At 40.7% G+C, this 17,572-nt stretch overlaps 1 protein-coding gene across 4 annotated transcripts in view; it reads right to left on the bottom strand.

Moving 5' to 3' along the window:
- Nucleotides 1-17,572, bottom strand: part of smap1 (small ArfGAP 1) — a 130,260-nt gene that overhangs the window by 95,097 nt on the left and 17,591 nt on the right. For all 4 annotated transcript variants that reach the window (XM_063040286.1, XM_063040288.1, XM_063040287.1 and 1 more), the window contains exons 2-3: nucleotides 9,057-9,190; nucleotides 8,825-8,910 (exon numbers count right to left, since the gene is read on the bottom strand). In XM_063040286.1, the coding sequence (XP_062896356.1) occupies nucleotides 8,825-8,910; nucleotides 9,057-9,190 (220 nt within the window). The remainder of the gene's footprint in view (nucleotides 1-8,824; nucleotides 8,911-9,056; nucleotides 9,191-17,572) is intronic.

The following is a 17,572-nucleotide window of genomic DNA, read 5'->3' as shown; positions in this document are numbered from 1 at the left end:
ATCCATGCTTGATGGCACAGCCACTAGGTCTTGGATCACATGGACAATTGTGATTCCTACATCAGGCTGCTGTTTATTGATTACAGCTCAGCATTCAGCACAATCATTGACCTGAAACTTGGCATGTCACCAATAACTCTCACAAACTTCTATAGATATACCTGGAAGAGCATTCTAACTGGTTGCATCACCGTCTGGTAGAGAGGCCACTGCACAGGATCAGAAAAAGTTGCAGAGTTGTAAACTTACCCAGCCCCATCATGGGCACTAGCCTCCCTAGCATCCAGGGCAGTTTCAAAAGGCAATGCCTCAAAAAGGTGGCATCTATCATTAAGGACCCCCATCATTCCAGGACATGCCCTCACATGCCCTCTTCTCATTGCTGCCATCAAGGTGGTGGTACAGGAGCCTGAAGACACACACTCAGCATTTCAAGAACAGTTTTCTTCCCCTTCACTATCAGAATTCTGAATGGACAGTGAACCCATTAACCCTACCTCACTTTTTCACATTACTTATATAATTTTCTCTTTATATACTTATTGTAATACATAATAAAAACCCATAAATTACAAAGTATTGCTGCTGCAAAGCAACAAATTTCACAACACATGCCACTGATTCATAGTTCCAACACCACCAGGTTCAATACTGACCTCTAGTGTTGTTGGTTTGGAACTAGTACATTATCAGAGTAACAACATGGATTGCGTTCAGGCACTCTAGATTACTGCCAGATCCCAAAGGACTTACAGATATGATTGTGCAGGTGAGGATGGCGGGGGTAGATATGAAGTAGACATTAACAAGAATGTTGTATGAATACAACTGGATTAAGATGGAATATCTAGTGTAAGTAGATACTCAATTGCTTGGACAGGGGATTCCCCAAATCTTCCAGCAATTAAATCATTGAACATTAATAAAGCAGTTAGGTGATTATTTTATTGAGAAAACACTGGATTATATTAAAGAACACAGACCACAGTGGGGCAAGCACATGACTCCTGAGGAAGAAAGGGTTGATGTAAATGAAGTGATTAAAATGTTTAAATGTAACGTAATATACATTTGAGTTAACATCTGAACCCTATAGCAGATCTTATGAGAACCTGCAAAATCACGCCAAAAGATAGCAAAAAACTAGTTTCCATCAGAAAACTAGTCACTGCAATTTAAAATATTAAAACCATCAGAAAGAAAAATCTCAGTGTCAGACTGGGACAGGCAAGAGGAAAGAACTCATGATGGGAAGAAATTAAATAAAAGTTACAGAAAAAGACAGAACAAGATAGAAAAGGTTTAAAGGGATATGGCCCAAATGGGACTAGCTTAGACGAAGAAGTGGGCCAAAGGGTCCGTTTTCATGTTGCATTACCACGAGTTAAAAGTCCTAAATTATAGCAAGATTACTTTTGATGGCATTGGACAGGAACTTGCAGAGGGTAATTGAGAAAGGCTGCTTGTAGGTTAAGAAGCATCAGCTAGTGGGAGGCTTTTAGAAGTGAGACGTTCTAGAACTGCATGTTCCTATTAGAGTAAAGACCAAGACTGGTAGAATTAGGAAACCCTGATGAAGAGGAATATTCAGGCTCTAGTCAGGAAAAAGAAAGCACAAGTCAGGTATAAGCAGCTGGGATCAAAGAAATCTTTTGCACTCAAGGGATATATGAGTACATATTTTTGACAATAAAGGAGAATCCAAAAAGATTAAGTACATGAAGAGCAAAAGGGTAACCAAGGACAGAATAGGTGCCAATAAAGATCAGTGCAGTTGTCCACAGGTGGTGTCATCAAAGATGGGCAAGGTTTTACATGAGTACTTTGATTTTATAGAAACACAAAAAAACCTGTAGCACAATACAGGCCCTTCGGCCCACAAAGCTATGCCAAACATGTGCTTACCCTAGAACTACCTAGGCTTACCCATCGCCCTCTATTATTCTAAGCTTCATTTAGCTATCCAGGAGTCTCTTAAAAGACCATATGGTTTCCACCCCATTCCATGCACTCAGCACTCTCTGCGTCAAAAAAAAACTTACTCTACATCTCCTCTGTACCTACTTCCAAGCACCTTAAAACTATGCCCTCTCATGCTAGCCATTTCTGCCCTGGGAAAAAGCCTATGATCAATGCCTCTCATTATCTTGTACATCTCTATCAGGTCACCTCTCATCCTCCGTTGCTCCAAGGAGAAAAGGCCAAGTTCACTCAATCTATTCTCATAAAGCATGTTCCCCAATCCAGACAATTTCCTTGTAAATCTCCTCTGCACTCTTTCTATAGTTTCCACGTTTATCATGAACATCATGGGAAAAAAGTGACATTGTGGAACATATTGACATTATAAAAGCAGCTAAGACCATAAGATATAGGAGCAGAAGTAGACCATTCGGCCCATCAAGTCTGCTCTGCCATGCAATCATGGGCTGATCCAATTCAATTCTTCCAGTCATCCCCACTTCACCGCCTTCTCCCTTTCATAGAAACATAGAAAATAGGTGCAGGAGTAGGCCATTCGGCCCTTCGAGCCTGCACCGCCATTTATTATGATCATGGCTGATCATCCAACTCAGAACCCTGCCCCAGCCTTCCCTCCATACCCCCTGACCCCTGTAGCCACAAGGGCCATATCTAACTCCCTCTTAAACATAGCCAATGAACTGGCCTCAACAGTTTGCTGTGGCAGAGAATTCCACAGATTCACCACTCTCTGTGTGAAGAAGTTTTTCCTAATCTCTGTCCTAAAAGGCTTCCCCTCTATCCTCAAACTGTGACCCCTCGTTCTGAACTTCCCCAACATCGGGAACAAATCTTCCTGCATCTAGCCTGTCCAATCCCTTTAGGATCTTATACGTTTCAATCAGATCCCCCCTCAATCTTCTAAATTCCAATGAGTACAAGCCCAGTTCATCCAGTCTTTCTTCATATGAAAGTCCTGCCATCCCAGGAATCAATCTGGTGAACCTTCTTTGTACTCCCTCTATGGCAAAGATGTCTTTCCTCAGATTAGGGGACCAAAACTGCACACAATACTCCAGGTGCGGTCTCACCAAGGCCTTGTACAACTGCAGTAGTACCTCCCTGCTCCTGTACTCGAATCCTCTCGCTATAAATGCCAGCATACCATTCGCCTTTTTCACCGCCTGCTGTACCTGCATGCCCACTTTCAATGACTGGTGTATAATGACACTGGCTAATCAAGAACCTATCTGTCTCTGCCTTAAATGCACCCAATGACTTGGCCTTCACAGCCACTCGTGGCAACAAATTCCACAGATTTACCGCCCTCTGACTAAAGTAATTTCTCCACATCTCTGTTCTAAATGGACATCCTTCAATCCTGAAGTCATGCCCTCTTGTCCTAGACTCCCCTACGATGGGAAATAACTTTGCCATATCTAATCTATTCAGGCCCTTAACATTTAGAATGTTTCAATGAGATCCCCCCCCCTCATTCTCCTGAACTCCAGGGAATACACCCAAAGAGCTGCCAGGCGTTCCTCATACGATAACCCTTTCATTCCTGGAATCATTCTCTTGAATCTTCTCTGAACCCTCTCCAATGTCAGTATACACTTTCTAAAATAAGGAGCCCAAAACTGCACACAATACTTCTAAGTATGGTCTCACAAGTGCCATATAGAGCCTCAACATTGCTCTTATATTCTATACCTCTAGAAATGAAGGCCAACATTGCATTTGCCTTCTTCACTACCAACTCAACCTGAAGGTTAACCTTTAGGGTGTCCTACACAAGGACTCCAAAGTCCCTTCGCATCTCTGCATTTTGAATTCTCTCCCCACCTAAATAATAGTCTACCCATTTACTTCTTCCACCAAAATGCATGACCATACACTTTCCAACACTGTATTTCATCTGCCACTTCCTTGCCCATTCCCCTAAACTACCTTAGTCTCTCTGCAGGCTCTCCATTTCCTCAACACTACCTGCTCCTCCATCTATCTTTGTACCATCGGCAATTTTAGCCACAAATCCATTAATCCCATAGTCCAAATCATTGACATACATCGTAAAAAAGTGGTCCTAACACTGACCCCTGGGGAACTCCACTGGTAACCGGCAGCCAGCCAGAATAGGAACCCTTTATTCCCACTCTCTGCTTTCTGCCAGTCAGCCAATGCTCCACCCATGCTAGTAACTCCCCTGTAAGCAGCCTCATGTGTGGCACCTTGTCAAAGGCCTTCTGAAAATCCAAGTACACCACATCCACTGCATCTCCTTTGTCTACCCAGCTTGTAATTTCCTCAAAAATTGCAGTAGGTTAGTCAGGCAGAATATTCCTTCCAGAAAACCATGCTGGCTTTGGCCAATCTTGTCATGTGCCTCCAGGTACTCCATAATCTCATCCCTAACAATCGATTACAGTAACTTCCCAACCACTGATGTCAGGCTAACAGGTCTAAAGTTTCCTTTCTACTGCCTCCCACCCTTCTTAAATAGCAGAATAACATTTGCAATTTTCCAGTCATCTGGTACAATGCCAGAATGTATCGATTCTTGAAAGATCATCGTTAATGCCTCTGCAATCTCTCCAGCTACTTTCTTTAGAACCTGAGGGTGCATTCCATCAGGACCAGGAGACTTCTCCACCCTCAGACCATTAAGCTTCCTGAGCACCTTCTCAGTCATAATTTTTACTGCACATACTTCACTTTCCTAACACTCCTGAATGTCCGGTGTACTGCAGATATCTTCCACTGAGAAGACTGAAAAAAATACGGATTCAGTTCCTCTACCATCTCTACATCTCTCATTACAATATTTCCAGCATCATTTTCTATTGATCCTCTGTCTACTCTCAACTCTTTTACGCTTTATATACTTAAGCTTTCAGCATCTTCTTCAATATTAGTCACAAGCTTCCTTTCATAATTCATCTTTTCCTTCCTAATAACCTTCCTAGTTTCCTTCTGCAAGTTTTTAAAAAGATTCCCAATCCTCCATCTTCCTACTAGCTTTGGCTTCCTTGTATGCCCTCCTTTTTGCTTGTACTTTGGCTCTGACTTCACTTGTCAGCCATGGTGGTTAGTTGCAAAATGGAGCAGCATCAAGTTGGATAAATCTCTGGGCCTGACCAAATATATACTAGAATATTGCAGACAGCAAGGGAAGAGATTGCTATGGCCCTGGCACATAGAAAACACAAAATAATTGATTGCTAAGTATTCACCCCCTTTAATATGACACAACAAATCATCACTAGTACAGACAATTGGTTTTAAAAGTCACATAATTAGTTAAATGGAGATCACCTATCTGCATTCAAGGTGTTTCAATTGATTGTAGTAAAAAAAAATACATGTATCTGGAAGGTCCAACTGCTGGTAAGCCAGTATCCTGGCAAAAACTACACCTTGAAGACAAAAGAACACTCCAGGCAACTCTGTGCAAAAGTCATTGAAAAGCACAAGTCAGGAGATGGATACAAGAAAATTTTTAAGTCACGGAATATCCCTTGGAGTATAGTTAAGTCAATCATCAAATGGAAAGAATATGGCACACCTGTAAATATGACTAGAGCAGGACATCCTCAAAAACTAAGTGACCACACAAGAAGGGGACTAGTGAGGGAGGCCACCAAGAGACCCACGACAGCTCTGGAGGAGTTACAAGCTTCAGTGGCTGAGATGGGAGAGACTGTGCAAACAACTTCTGTTGCCCAGGTGCTTCACCAATCACAGCTTTATGGGAGAGTGGCAAATTGAAAGTCACTGTTGGAAAAAAAACTCACAAGAAATCTCAGCTAGTTTGCCAGAAAGCATGTGGAAGCTTCTGAAGTCAGCCGGAAGGTTCTATGGCCTGATGGAACCAAAACTGAGTTATTTTGGCCACCAGACTAAGTGCTGTGTTTGATACAAGTCGAACACTGCACATTAAAAACACACTATCCCTACTGTGAAGCTTTGTGGTGGCTACATCATGCTGTGGCGATACTTTACTGCAGCAGGTCCTCAAAGGCTTGTGAAGGTAGAGGGTAAAATGAATGCAGAAAAATACAGGGATATCCTAGAGGAAAACCTGATGCAATTCCCTTGCAGACTGCAACTTGGGAGAAGATTTGTTTTTCAGCAAGACAGTGACCCCAAACATAAAGCCAAAATTTTATGACTTAAAAACAAAGTTAATGTCCTGGAGTAGCCAAGGCAGAGCCCAGACCTTAATCCAATTGAGAATTTGTGACTTGACTTAAAAGGGCTGTTGCTCACGACCCCCATGCAATCTGACAAGAGTTTGAGTGGTTTTGTAAAGAAGAATGGGGAAAAATTGCTGTGTCCAGATGTGCAAATCAGATAGAGACCTATCCACACAGATTCAAGACTAATATTGCTGCCAAAGGTGCATCTACTAAATACTGACTTGAAGGGGGTGAGTAATTATGCAATTATTTTGTGTTTCATACTTGTAATTAATTTAAAATCCCTTTGTAGAGATCTGTTCTCACTTTGATATGGAAGTCTTTTCTGTTGATCAGTGGCAAAAAAAAGCCGAATTTAATCCACTATAGTTCAATGTTGTATGACGATAAAACATGAAAACTTCCCAGGGTGGGGGGGGGGGGGAATGTCCCTTTACTTAAGGAGGACTGCAAACAGTGAGTATCAGTGTTGGAAAATGTACCAGAAGAGATTCTGAGAGGCAGGTTCTACCTACACTTGAAAGGGTAAGGAATGATTGGGAATAGTCAAAATGGCTTTGTGTACACAAAAGTGTCTTTCCAACTTACTTGAGGTAACCAAGAGGATTTATGAGGCAGAACAGTAGATTACTTCCACATGGACCAAAGCAAACCTTTGACATAGGTCCCACATGGTAGGCCTCCTGTTCCATGATCCTCTCATATCCCTTTTGCCAATCAACTGTCCAGCTCTTGGCTCCATCCTTCCCCTTCCTGTCTTCTCCTATCATTTCAGATCTCCCCCTCCCCCTTTCAAATCTCTCACTAGCTCTTCTTTCAGTTAGTCCTGACGAAGGGTCTCGGCCCAAAACGTCGACTGTACCTCTTCCTAGAGATGCTGCCTGGCCTGCAGCGTTCACCAGCAACTTTTATGTGTGTTCCCACATGGTAGGCTGATCCAGAAGATTAGGTCATATCAGATCTAGGAACTGGATACAGAATTAGCTGGAGGAAGAAATCAGAGGTAGCAGAGTCAGCTTTCAGATTGGAGGCCTGAAATGGCATGCCACACAGATTGGTTCCGGGCTCCAGTTTTGTCACAGATCAATGATTTAGATGAGAAATGTAGATGGCATAGTTAAGTTTGTGGATAACACTAATACTGGTGTCACATTGGGCACTAAAGGTAACAATAACACAATCTAGATCAACTGGATAAGTGGACAAGGGAATGGCACACAGAACTTATTTTTGACAAATACAAGGTAATGTAGTTTTGGAAGCAACACCAAAGCAGGACAGCCACAGTGAATGGAAGGCCTTGGGAAGTATTGCTGAATTGAGACACCCAAGAGTTGCAAGTACACACATCTCTGAAAGTGGCTACACATGCAGACAAGGTAAAGAAGGTGGAAGGTATGTTTGCCTGAATTGGACAGGGTACCAAGTACAAGAGTTACGACGCACATTCCAACTATACAAGATGTTGGTAAAATTGTACTTGATTATGTGCATTTCTGGTTGCCATCTACAGGAAGGATCCAATTAAGATAGAAATGGTGAAAAAGATTCACAAAGCAGTTGTTGAGACTGGATGGCTTGAGTTGTGTAGAAAAACTCAATAGGCTGGGACTGTCTTCCTTGGAACAATGGGAGCCAAGGAATGACCTCAGAAAGATTTACAAGATCATAAGTGGTTTAGACAAGGTGGATGGTCACAGCCAATTGATTTCCCAAGGCAGGGTAATCTTAAACAAGAAGGTACAGGTTTTAAGATGAAAAGCAAAAGAGTGGGACTAGCTCAGAGAAGCACCTTGGTCAGAATAGATCAGTTAAACCAAAGGGTCAATTTCTGTGCTGTGTAGTTCTATGACTCTATGATAAAACCCTTTGAGTATTAATCAATGCTGTGTAATGTCATTTGTTTTCACTTGGCTCTTATATCCTTCATCTTTAAGAATAAAAAGTACTTCAATAAATCTACTCAAGATCTTTTAGAAATGGAGACAATAGAAGTTTCACAAATGATACACTTATTATCAGATATTTTAAGCCATTTTATCACAGTTTTTCTTTCAGTAGCAGAAGCACTCAAATTTATTCTAGGCAAAGAAAAACAAATCTTTAATTTTGAAAATGGACAAAAATAAATCTCAGTGTCAGACTGGGTCAGTGGGCTCATGGTGGGAGATTAAATAACTTAATAAGTGCAACTGCCAAGTCAATTACATTTAAACTAGTGACAAAGCTACAGAACAATAGACAACCTACAGAGCAATACAGCAGAGGAACAGACTCTTGGGCCATCCTAATAATTCAGTGCATGAAACATATAAATCTAGGTAGGGGATTAAAGGGCTCAATACAAAATATAACAGCAAAATGGTTATTTTTTTTAACACATTTGTGCAGTTCCTTTGACTTATGATGATGATTATTATTATTCTTTTTCTTCTTCTACATTATGTATTGCATTGAACTGCTGCTGCTAAGTTAACAAATTTCACAACACATGCTGGTAATAATAAAACTGATTCTGATAGATGCATAATATCAAAACACAAATATACCAGCTTGTGGAAAATCAGCACCAAAGAAAGTGAGTCTTTCACATATTGACCAACACACTCAAATCATTCTTTGTATATTGGGTATCAGTTCACATTACACAAAGACAAGGATACTGGTCAGTCTGAGGGCGCCGGAAGTGTTCAGGAAGGTTTGCCTCATATAGAAGTTGAGCCTTGGTGTTTCCCATATCTTGCATACACTGTGAAGTACAAGCAAACAGTCAGCAACTCTTTTAAGGAACTGCTCCAGCCAAAGTGAGCAGAATGTATGACAATATTAAATACACCCATTTCATTTTAGGTAAAATGTCATTAGTAAAAACAAAGTATAATAACAGTTTTCTACCTGTATTTGTTCTGGTGTCCATTGATCCAAGTTAACAGACTTTACTCGTGATATATGAACGCCAAGATTACGGTGGATCCCTGCACACCGGATACAAATGAAAACACCAAGATTCCAAGAAGCCCATCTTGGACCTGCAGGAAAAGTATAACAAAAATGTCAAATTAAATCTTCATTTGATTCCACCCTCCCCCCACACAAATGGAATTTCTATTGCTACTTTTCTTAAATTTACTTCAAATATTTCTATGGTAAAATAAGACAAAGATGCTTCAAACCTCAAAGACAGGAATCTTGATTATGAAATCAAATTGGAAAAAGGGAAGAGAAGCATGATGCAAAGCTAACAAGACTTAATAATGAACATAGCCAGTTTGATGATGACAAGAAAGCCCTTTAAAATGAAATTAGGACACATCAGCCAGTGGCCCAGGGATTACTAGCTTCAGACTGAAATCACTGTAAAAATCTTGACAGCCAAGTCCATGAAATAAAACATCCAACTCAAACAAACTGTTCTGGACTTAGGATTGTATTAACTGGGGATATAAAGTTAGAGTCCGAAAACACAGAAATGGCCCTTCATTTCCCCCATGTCAACTACACTAATTCTATTTGCCCATACATTGCTGTATCCTTCTATGCTTCCCTATTTAAGAGCCTTTCTACATGCCTCTTAATTGCATCTGATTCCACTATCTTCACTGACAGCATGTTCCAGATATCAATTACTCTCTACAACACTTGCCCCTCAGATCCCGTTTAAAATTCCGATCTCTTACATTGAACTATTGCGCTCTGTTCTTGATAGCCCTCACATGGAGGGGGAAAATAATCTGCTTTCGACCCATCTACGCCTCTCAACCTTTATGCTTCTATCAGGCACCTTTCAGTCTCCTTTACTCCAGGGGAAACAAGACCAACTTATCCAACATCTCCCCAAAACTCCAATCCAAGCAACAACCTGGTTAATCTCCTCTATGCTCTCTCTATTGCAATCAAATTCTTCCTATAGTATGGTGATCAGAACTGCAAACGAAACTGGGCTATTCTGCTATAGTACATGCAAAGTTTCAAAGTGCATTATCAATGAAAGTTTAAATTGTACAATCTTGAGATAAATTATACAACCCCTCCAAAGTTTGCTTACAGGCAATCGCAAAGCAAGGAACCCAAAAGGATCCAATTTAAAAAAAAATAAGACCAACCCCTCAGTGCCCACAGAGAGAGAGAAAAAAAAACCCAAAAATCATTAAAAAAGCAGTTTGAGTTGAGTATGTTTAAAAGGAGTAACCAACACAACTACACCCAAGAAACAAGTTTGTCTGGCCAAGAGTAAATCACAGTGGGTACTTTCTAACATGAGGAAATTTTTAGTTCAGAAAAGTGACAGACTACGTCAGAAAGTAAGTAACACTTTCGTTCAAAAAAAAATCAAAGGATGAAATCATGGAACTATAGATTTGAAAATGTAAATCATATTACCCCAGAAAAAGGTATAAACTAGAAGGTCCACGTGTTCTGCACATAGCTCAATTACAAAACAACCCAGAATCTGGAAAGTTGGATACAATTTTGTTACACTTTCAGTTTCTTCCCCAAAACCCTTATAGGAAGCCCTTCATTGACAAAAGGGGGCCTAAACTCCAGCAACTGAAAATTGATTAGATTTTTTTTCTTCAAATTTGAGGCAACAAATGGACTGTCACTGGTCTATTGAAACCAGAATGAAACTGAAAATTTCTGCACTGAAATTCTGGACAAGACCAGCTGAAATTTATACCAGTAAGATTATATTTGAGAGAAAGAATGAAGTTTAATGGGATGCTACCGAAATACCTTAGCCTGTGTAATAACAACTAGACAAAGTAATAAGGATGTTTCCGCTGGAAGTGGATTAACCATCCTTACAAATCTACATCTGACTAAAGTTCAAAGACAAATCATAATTGCCCTGGTTACGGCATTATTAAGCATTGCTTAAGCAGGCTGGGTGGGTGGAGGCAACGGGAAACAGGACTGCAAGTAGTTCTTAGTGTCCCTTTAAAATTTGATTTAAAAAATGTACAGTCGCCAGTATTTAACATTTGGGAACAGTGAAGGAAAAAAATCTAAAAGATGTATAAACTTGTCAGGGATGAATGACAATCTATTGCTTCAATCACCAAGAATAAAGACCAAATGGGGTAATTTCAATGAAAATGTTGATTGAATTATCACATCAACTTTGAGATGTAATAGAAGTTTCCCCCAAATATAATACTCAACACTATTTGAATTACCAATGGTTGCATAAAAGAGCAATTTTAGCACAAAAACTCATTGCAAGCCATTAATCTTCTTAGAACATAGAACAGTATAGGCCCTTCAGCCTATCAAGTTGTGACATTTTAATATATTTCACGATCAATCTATCCCTTACCTTCCACATAGCTCACAACTCTCCATTTTTCCCCACCCATGCATCTAAGAATTGCTTAAATGCTCCTAGGTATCAGCATCAATCATCACCTGTGGGAGACCATTCTAGACACCTACCATTCTTTTGAAGCTTCCCAGACAATGCTTATATTACAAGTTTATTGACACCATGATACACTGAAGAGGACATTATCCTGTTGAGTTTTTAAAAACTTTGTCACGACCTGGCATGCCATCATCTTGAACTAAAAGATGCTCCAATACTACTGAGGAATTTGGATCCACCAATATGATACAGGATTACCACTTCAAAAATTACTGTATGCCATTGAGAGTAAATACTTGAATATATATTTCAATATACATTTTCAGAATGTTTTTATTGTTAACTACTTAATATATAATTTTAAACACCATCCCCTATATTGTTCATGGAATAATTATGTCAGATTTAATTAATTTATAAAGTATGTTATAAAATCCAATTGCAGGGAAATAATTGCAATGATTGCCAGCATAATAACCCAAGCAATGTGGGATATGGAACCAGATTTAATATCACCGATGTCGTGAAAATTTGTTAACTTTGCAGCAGCAATACAATGCCATACATGATGACCATAATTCAGTTTTTCCCCCCATGTGTATACACAGTATATGCATATTGTTACGAGAATACACATAAAATTAAGATGTTTGCTGGCCTGGGCTAGCATCAGTGGCATCAGCAGTTGGTCTGCCACCTGCCCTCAGGGGAAGGAGAGATAAGGAACAATGGAGCAGCATCTGGAGATGTGTAATGAAGGAATGTGGGAGAGAGAGCTGTCTGGAGCGGCTCCCCCCTTTGAACCCTGAACTGTTTGAAGTGATGGACAGGCGATACCCCAGCAGGGGGATAAAAAGGGACAGGTTCGCTAAGACAGACACACACGCCACCCGAGGTAACGAGACCCTGGAAGCGGTGCGCCTCTCACGAGTGGATGAGAAGTACCAGACAACGACAAGGGTGGAAAGGTACGATCAGCGGGAACCCGGTGTGTGTCCGCCCTTGCCTGGGTGCCAGGTTCACTGCAGAGGATCGACCGCATCTGGAGGAGGGGTCACAGTCGGTGACCTCAGGTGACATCACCAAGGACCCGCCCAAAAGTTGCTTGTGAGCAATCTCGCTGATCTGTGAGTGAAGCTGTGCTGAATGATGAGTTGTTCCTGTTCTGTCTCTCTTCCCGCACGTTGTCCATCGCCATGGCAACGATTACTGCGAACTGAACTACTAACTGGACTGAACTTTGAGTCATTTTGAAATTTGGTCATTTACCCCTAGACAACGATAGAGCTTGATTGATGCTGTTATCTTAATGCTGTGCACATGTGTGTTTATCATCACTGAACTGTTGCATTTATTATCCTTTCGATTACTGTGTTGCTTGTTTCTTTAATAAAACTTTCTTAGTTCTAGTACTCCAGACTCCAACTGAGTGATCCATTTCTGCTGGTTTGGCAACCCAGTTACGGGGTACGTAACAATATTAAATCACTAAGTTACAATAAGTAGTGCAAAAAAAACAGAAATAAATAAATAGTGAGGTAGTGTTCATGGGTTCAGTGTCCATTTAGTACTGGATGGCAGAGGGGAAGAAGTGGTTCTTGAGTTGCTGAGAGTGTGCCTTCAAAGTTTCTGTACCTCCTTCCTGACAGTAACAATGAGAAGAGGGCATATCCTGGGTGGTTGGAGTCCTTCATGATGGACGCGACCTTCCTGAAGCACCATTTAGATATCACAGAAAGTAGTACCCATGATGGAGCTGATTTATTTTACAACTTTCTGCAAATACTTCGATCCTATGCATTAGTCACTTCCCCCACATACCAGACGGTGATGAGCCAGTCAGAATGCTCTCCACAGTACATCCCGAGCAGTTAGTTTACATAAAAAGTGCTTTAGAATTCTATTTAATTTTGTCTGCCAGTGATATTTTGTGCCCCTTCTTTGCCAATTATTTAAAGTAATCCTCTACACTGTTTCTGGAGGATCTTTCCCATTTTCAGGTATCTAAATCTGTCATACATTTCGCCCCTGCCCTTTACCCAGTTCTTTATGCCCTTCATATCTACGATTCTTTGAGAATTGTTCTTAACCTTATAGAAACAAACATTGGCCCAGAATTCCATTTATTCTAATCAACTAACTGTTGGATGTAAATCTACCTACAAATATACACAAAAAAAAACTTCAAATACTTGTTCTTAGTTTCAGTATTGTCCTTCTATTGTAGGATTATGTATCAGCTCAATAAAAGGTCCTCTGGATGCATTTTAAAAACTCTACCTCTTTCACACCAAAGTGATCCCAGTTAATGTCAGTGGCAAAACAGAAATCCCCTATTCCCATAATCCTAGATCTCAAATCTGCTTCTCAGTAGTAATAACAGTTTAAATTGAGGCATGCAGGAAAAAACCTCCATCACCCTTAATTCAATCTAACAAAATAAGACCATAAGATATAGGAGCAGAACAGAAGTAGGCCATTCAGCCCGAGTCTGCTCCACCATTCAATCATGGGCTGATCCAATTCTTCCAGTCTTCCCATTCCCCTGCCTTTTTCCCATGCCCTTTGATGCCCTGGCTAATCAAGAACCTATCTATCTCTGCCTTAAGTGCACCCAATGACTTGGCCTCCACAGCCACTCGTGGCAACAAATTCCATAGATTTACCACCCTCTGACTATAGTAATTTCTCCGCATCTCTGTTCTAAATGGACATCCTTCACTCCTGAAGTCGTGCCCCCTTGTCCTGGGCTCACCTACCATGGGAAATAACTTCACCATATCTAATCTGTTCAGGCCTTCCCTCATCTCAATACTCTGAAAAGCCATCTTATATACCTTTATCCTAAACATTGGCTTATACTATTCCTAGAGCACATTGACTAAATAAGTTCAAAACAACTTAATGATCAAATAAAGTTGAACTGGGCACCACAATAGCATAGTGCAATCACAGCTCAGGACATTCCAGAGTTCAAAGTTCAATTCACTGCCTGCAGAGTTTGCATGGTCTCCCGTGAGTGCATGGGTTTCCTCCGGGTGCTCCAATATCTTCCCACAGTCCAAAGATATTAGTAGGTTAATTGGTCATTATAAATTTTCCTGTGTTTGGCTAGTGATAAATAGATGGGCTGTGCGGCTCATTGGGCTGGAAGGGTGTGTTCCGCGCTGTATCTCTAAGTAAGTAAAAAGGTTTCCTCTCAGTTTACTGTCATCAGCTGTAAAGATTTTCTATTCTGCACCCCTCCTTGCACTTCTGTCTTTATTTCTACTGTTATCAGTTACAGATCTGGAACTATGCAAGACATTAGTTTTTGGAACACACGCTTGTATATATCATCTCTTTGTAAGTGAAATTATTCATCTACACTGAACTTTGGTCATCTTATACAAGATAATCTGAAGTCTGAAACTTAAAATTCTTCTGCTTCTTGGGAAAACAATCAATATTTTCAGTACAGCAGGGTGACAAAGAGTCAGTACTCAATATTCTAGGTTATACACTGTTCCAATAGGCTAGGAGAAGGAGCATTGTTTTGGTCTAGGAAGGAATTCAAGAGGTCAGTTATTGTGCAAAAGCCACAGCTGTACTGAATTTTCATTCTGTGCACCACCACCAAGTATTTCATTTTACACGTTCATAATGTATTTAACTCTGGCTCTACCCTATGGTACAGTAATACAAAAATTTTGAAGTTTGTTAACCAGGAAAAACCTTGGATTTCTTTTGTTGTATGTGAAATGAACATTTGAGGTTGCAATTTTCCTACACTAAACAATATTGGATGGCTGTTGTTTAGGATAATATACTGTGCAAGTAAAGCTGAAGGAAGTTCTTGCAGTCATTTTCAAAATTTACAGACAGTATCACAGCAATTGAATTTATTAACAGCCAGATCTAATTGAAGTTACAAGAAATATATTAATGCAAAGCATCATAACCTGGCTAAATATTATTTTATTAATAAAATAGACTAAGAATCAGAAATTGACACTTATCCTTGTAAGCGGAACAAGTGCTACACCTGCCCTTACGCTTCCTCTCTCACCACCATTCAGTGCCCTAGGCAATCCTTCCAGGTGAGGCGATACTTCACCTGTGAGTCTGCTGCGGTGATATACTGTGTCCGGTGCTCCAGGTGTGGCCTTCCATATATTGGTGAGACCCGATGCAGACTGGGAGACCGCTTCGCTGAACACCTACGCTCTGTCCGCTAGAGGAAGCAGGATCTCCCAGTGGCCACACATTTTAATTCCACGTCCCATTCCCATTCCAATATGGCCTCCTCTACTGTCGAGATGAAGCCACACTCAAGTCAGAGGAACAACACTTTATATTCCGTCTGGGTAGCCTCCAACCTGATGGCATGAACATTGACTTCTCTAACTTCCGTTAATGCCCCTCATCCCCTTCTTACTCCATCCCTAATTTTTATTTTATTAAATTTTTTTTCTTCTCTCTTTCCCTCTCACAATAACTCCTTGCCTGTTCTCCATCTTCCTCTGGTGCTCCCCTCCCCTTTCTTTCTTCCTAGGCCTTCCGTCCCATGATACTCCCCCTTCTCCAGCCTTGTATCCCTTTTGCTCATCAACTTCCCAGCTCTTAGCTTCATTCCTCCCCCTCCTGTCTTCTATCATTTCGGGTCTTCCCCTCCCACTTTCAAATCTCTTACTATCTCTTTTTTCTGTTAGTCCTGACGAAGGGTCTCGACCCGAAACATCAACTGTACTTCTTCCTATAGATGCTGCCCAGCCTGCTGCATTCCACCAGCATTTTGTGTGTGTTAATTGACAGATGAAATCAGTTATGTGATTGCATGAAGTGGTCACAGTTTGATACATACTAAATCCCAATAAAACTTCAATTATATCCTCATGTTCCTCCTGTATCTCATTCTGCAATCAGAACCAGAAAAGGGCATGTACTTTTCCTCAAGGACTCAGCTTCCTCACCATTCACAGATTGGGAACACGCAGGGGAAAATATCAGTATACTACCTCTTTCAAGACAGGATCTTTTCATATATGGAACACAATTTCCAATCACCAAACACAGCAAATTCTTTGAATAGAATGCCAGGACCTCAATCCAGATTTAACAATCTGCCTTCCAAATTATCTATTAATTCTTATGTAAAAAATGAATTTCTTCCAGATAGTAGGATACATGTCTTTGAAGATGCATTATTAGGGCAGGATTGCGAGGGCTGCTAGAGGATCATTGGGGTCTTTCTTTCATCCACCCAAGATACTTATTAGGGGCGCTATGTACGCAGGGCCCTTAGCATTGTCAATGATCCCTCACATCTGGCCAACAATCTCCGACCCCCTACCATCAGGTAGAAGGTACTGTAGCATTAAACCAAGAACTGTTAGGATGGGAAACAACTTCTTGCCCCAGGCCATAAGACTACTGAACTCCCTGCCACCACAAAGGTCTCATCACATATCAAGTACAGGTAACATTATGCTGTTTACTTGTTAAAACTTGTGTCTTGAATGCACCATATTTTGTGAGTGCGTGACTGCGATGTATGCATTGTGCAACTTAATCTAGAGGAATGCTGTTTTATTTGGCTGTATATGTTAAATAAATTGAACTCCGGGGGGGGGGGGGTGCGGTGGAGGTAAATCATCTTGTTTCTCTGAAATTGTTATATGTCGTTTCATCCTCATTCAGGTAAACACAAATGGGACTTTGAGTCAGTCTTTAACAGGTCTCTACTGTCAAAAATTGGTATTGCATCCAACTATCACAAAAGAATAGTTTGGGGAAGTGCAGGAGGTCAGGATGTTTGGGGTGCTTTAGCACAAATTCATTCCCCACATCTGGGAAAGGAGAAATCAGAGACTAATTGTAACCATCTTCAAGAACAAAGACAAATCCAACAAGTCTCCAGTTAAAGTTATTACATGAGTCTCTTCAACTGCTTCCTCCCAGTGACAGAATATCTACTATCCATATCGCAGTGTGAATTCTCCCTATCCACATGCAATCGTAGCAACACATTTTTATTTATTTTGAGAAACAGTGTGGAACAGGCCCTCCT

This window comes from Mobula hypostoma, chromosome 2, assembly GCF_963921235.1.
Source record: "Mobula hypostoma chromosome 2, sMobHyp1.1, whole genome shotgun sequence".
Taxonomy (NCBI): Eukaryota; Metazoa; Chordata; class Chondrichthyes; order Myliobatiformes; family Myliobatidae; genus Mobula; species Mobula hypostoma.
The sequence above is the reverse complement of the archived record's forward strand: the minus strand, read 5'-3'. Positions and strand labels throughout refer to the sequence as shown.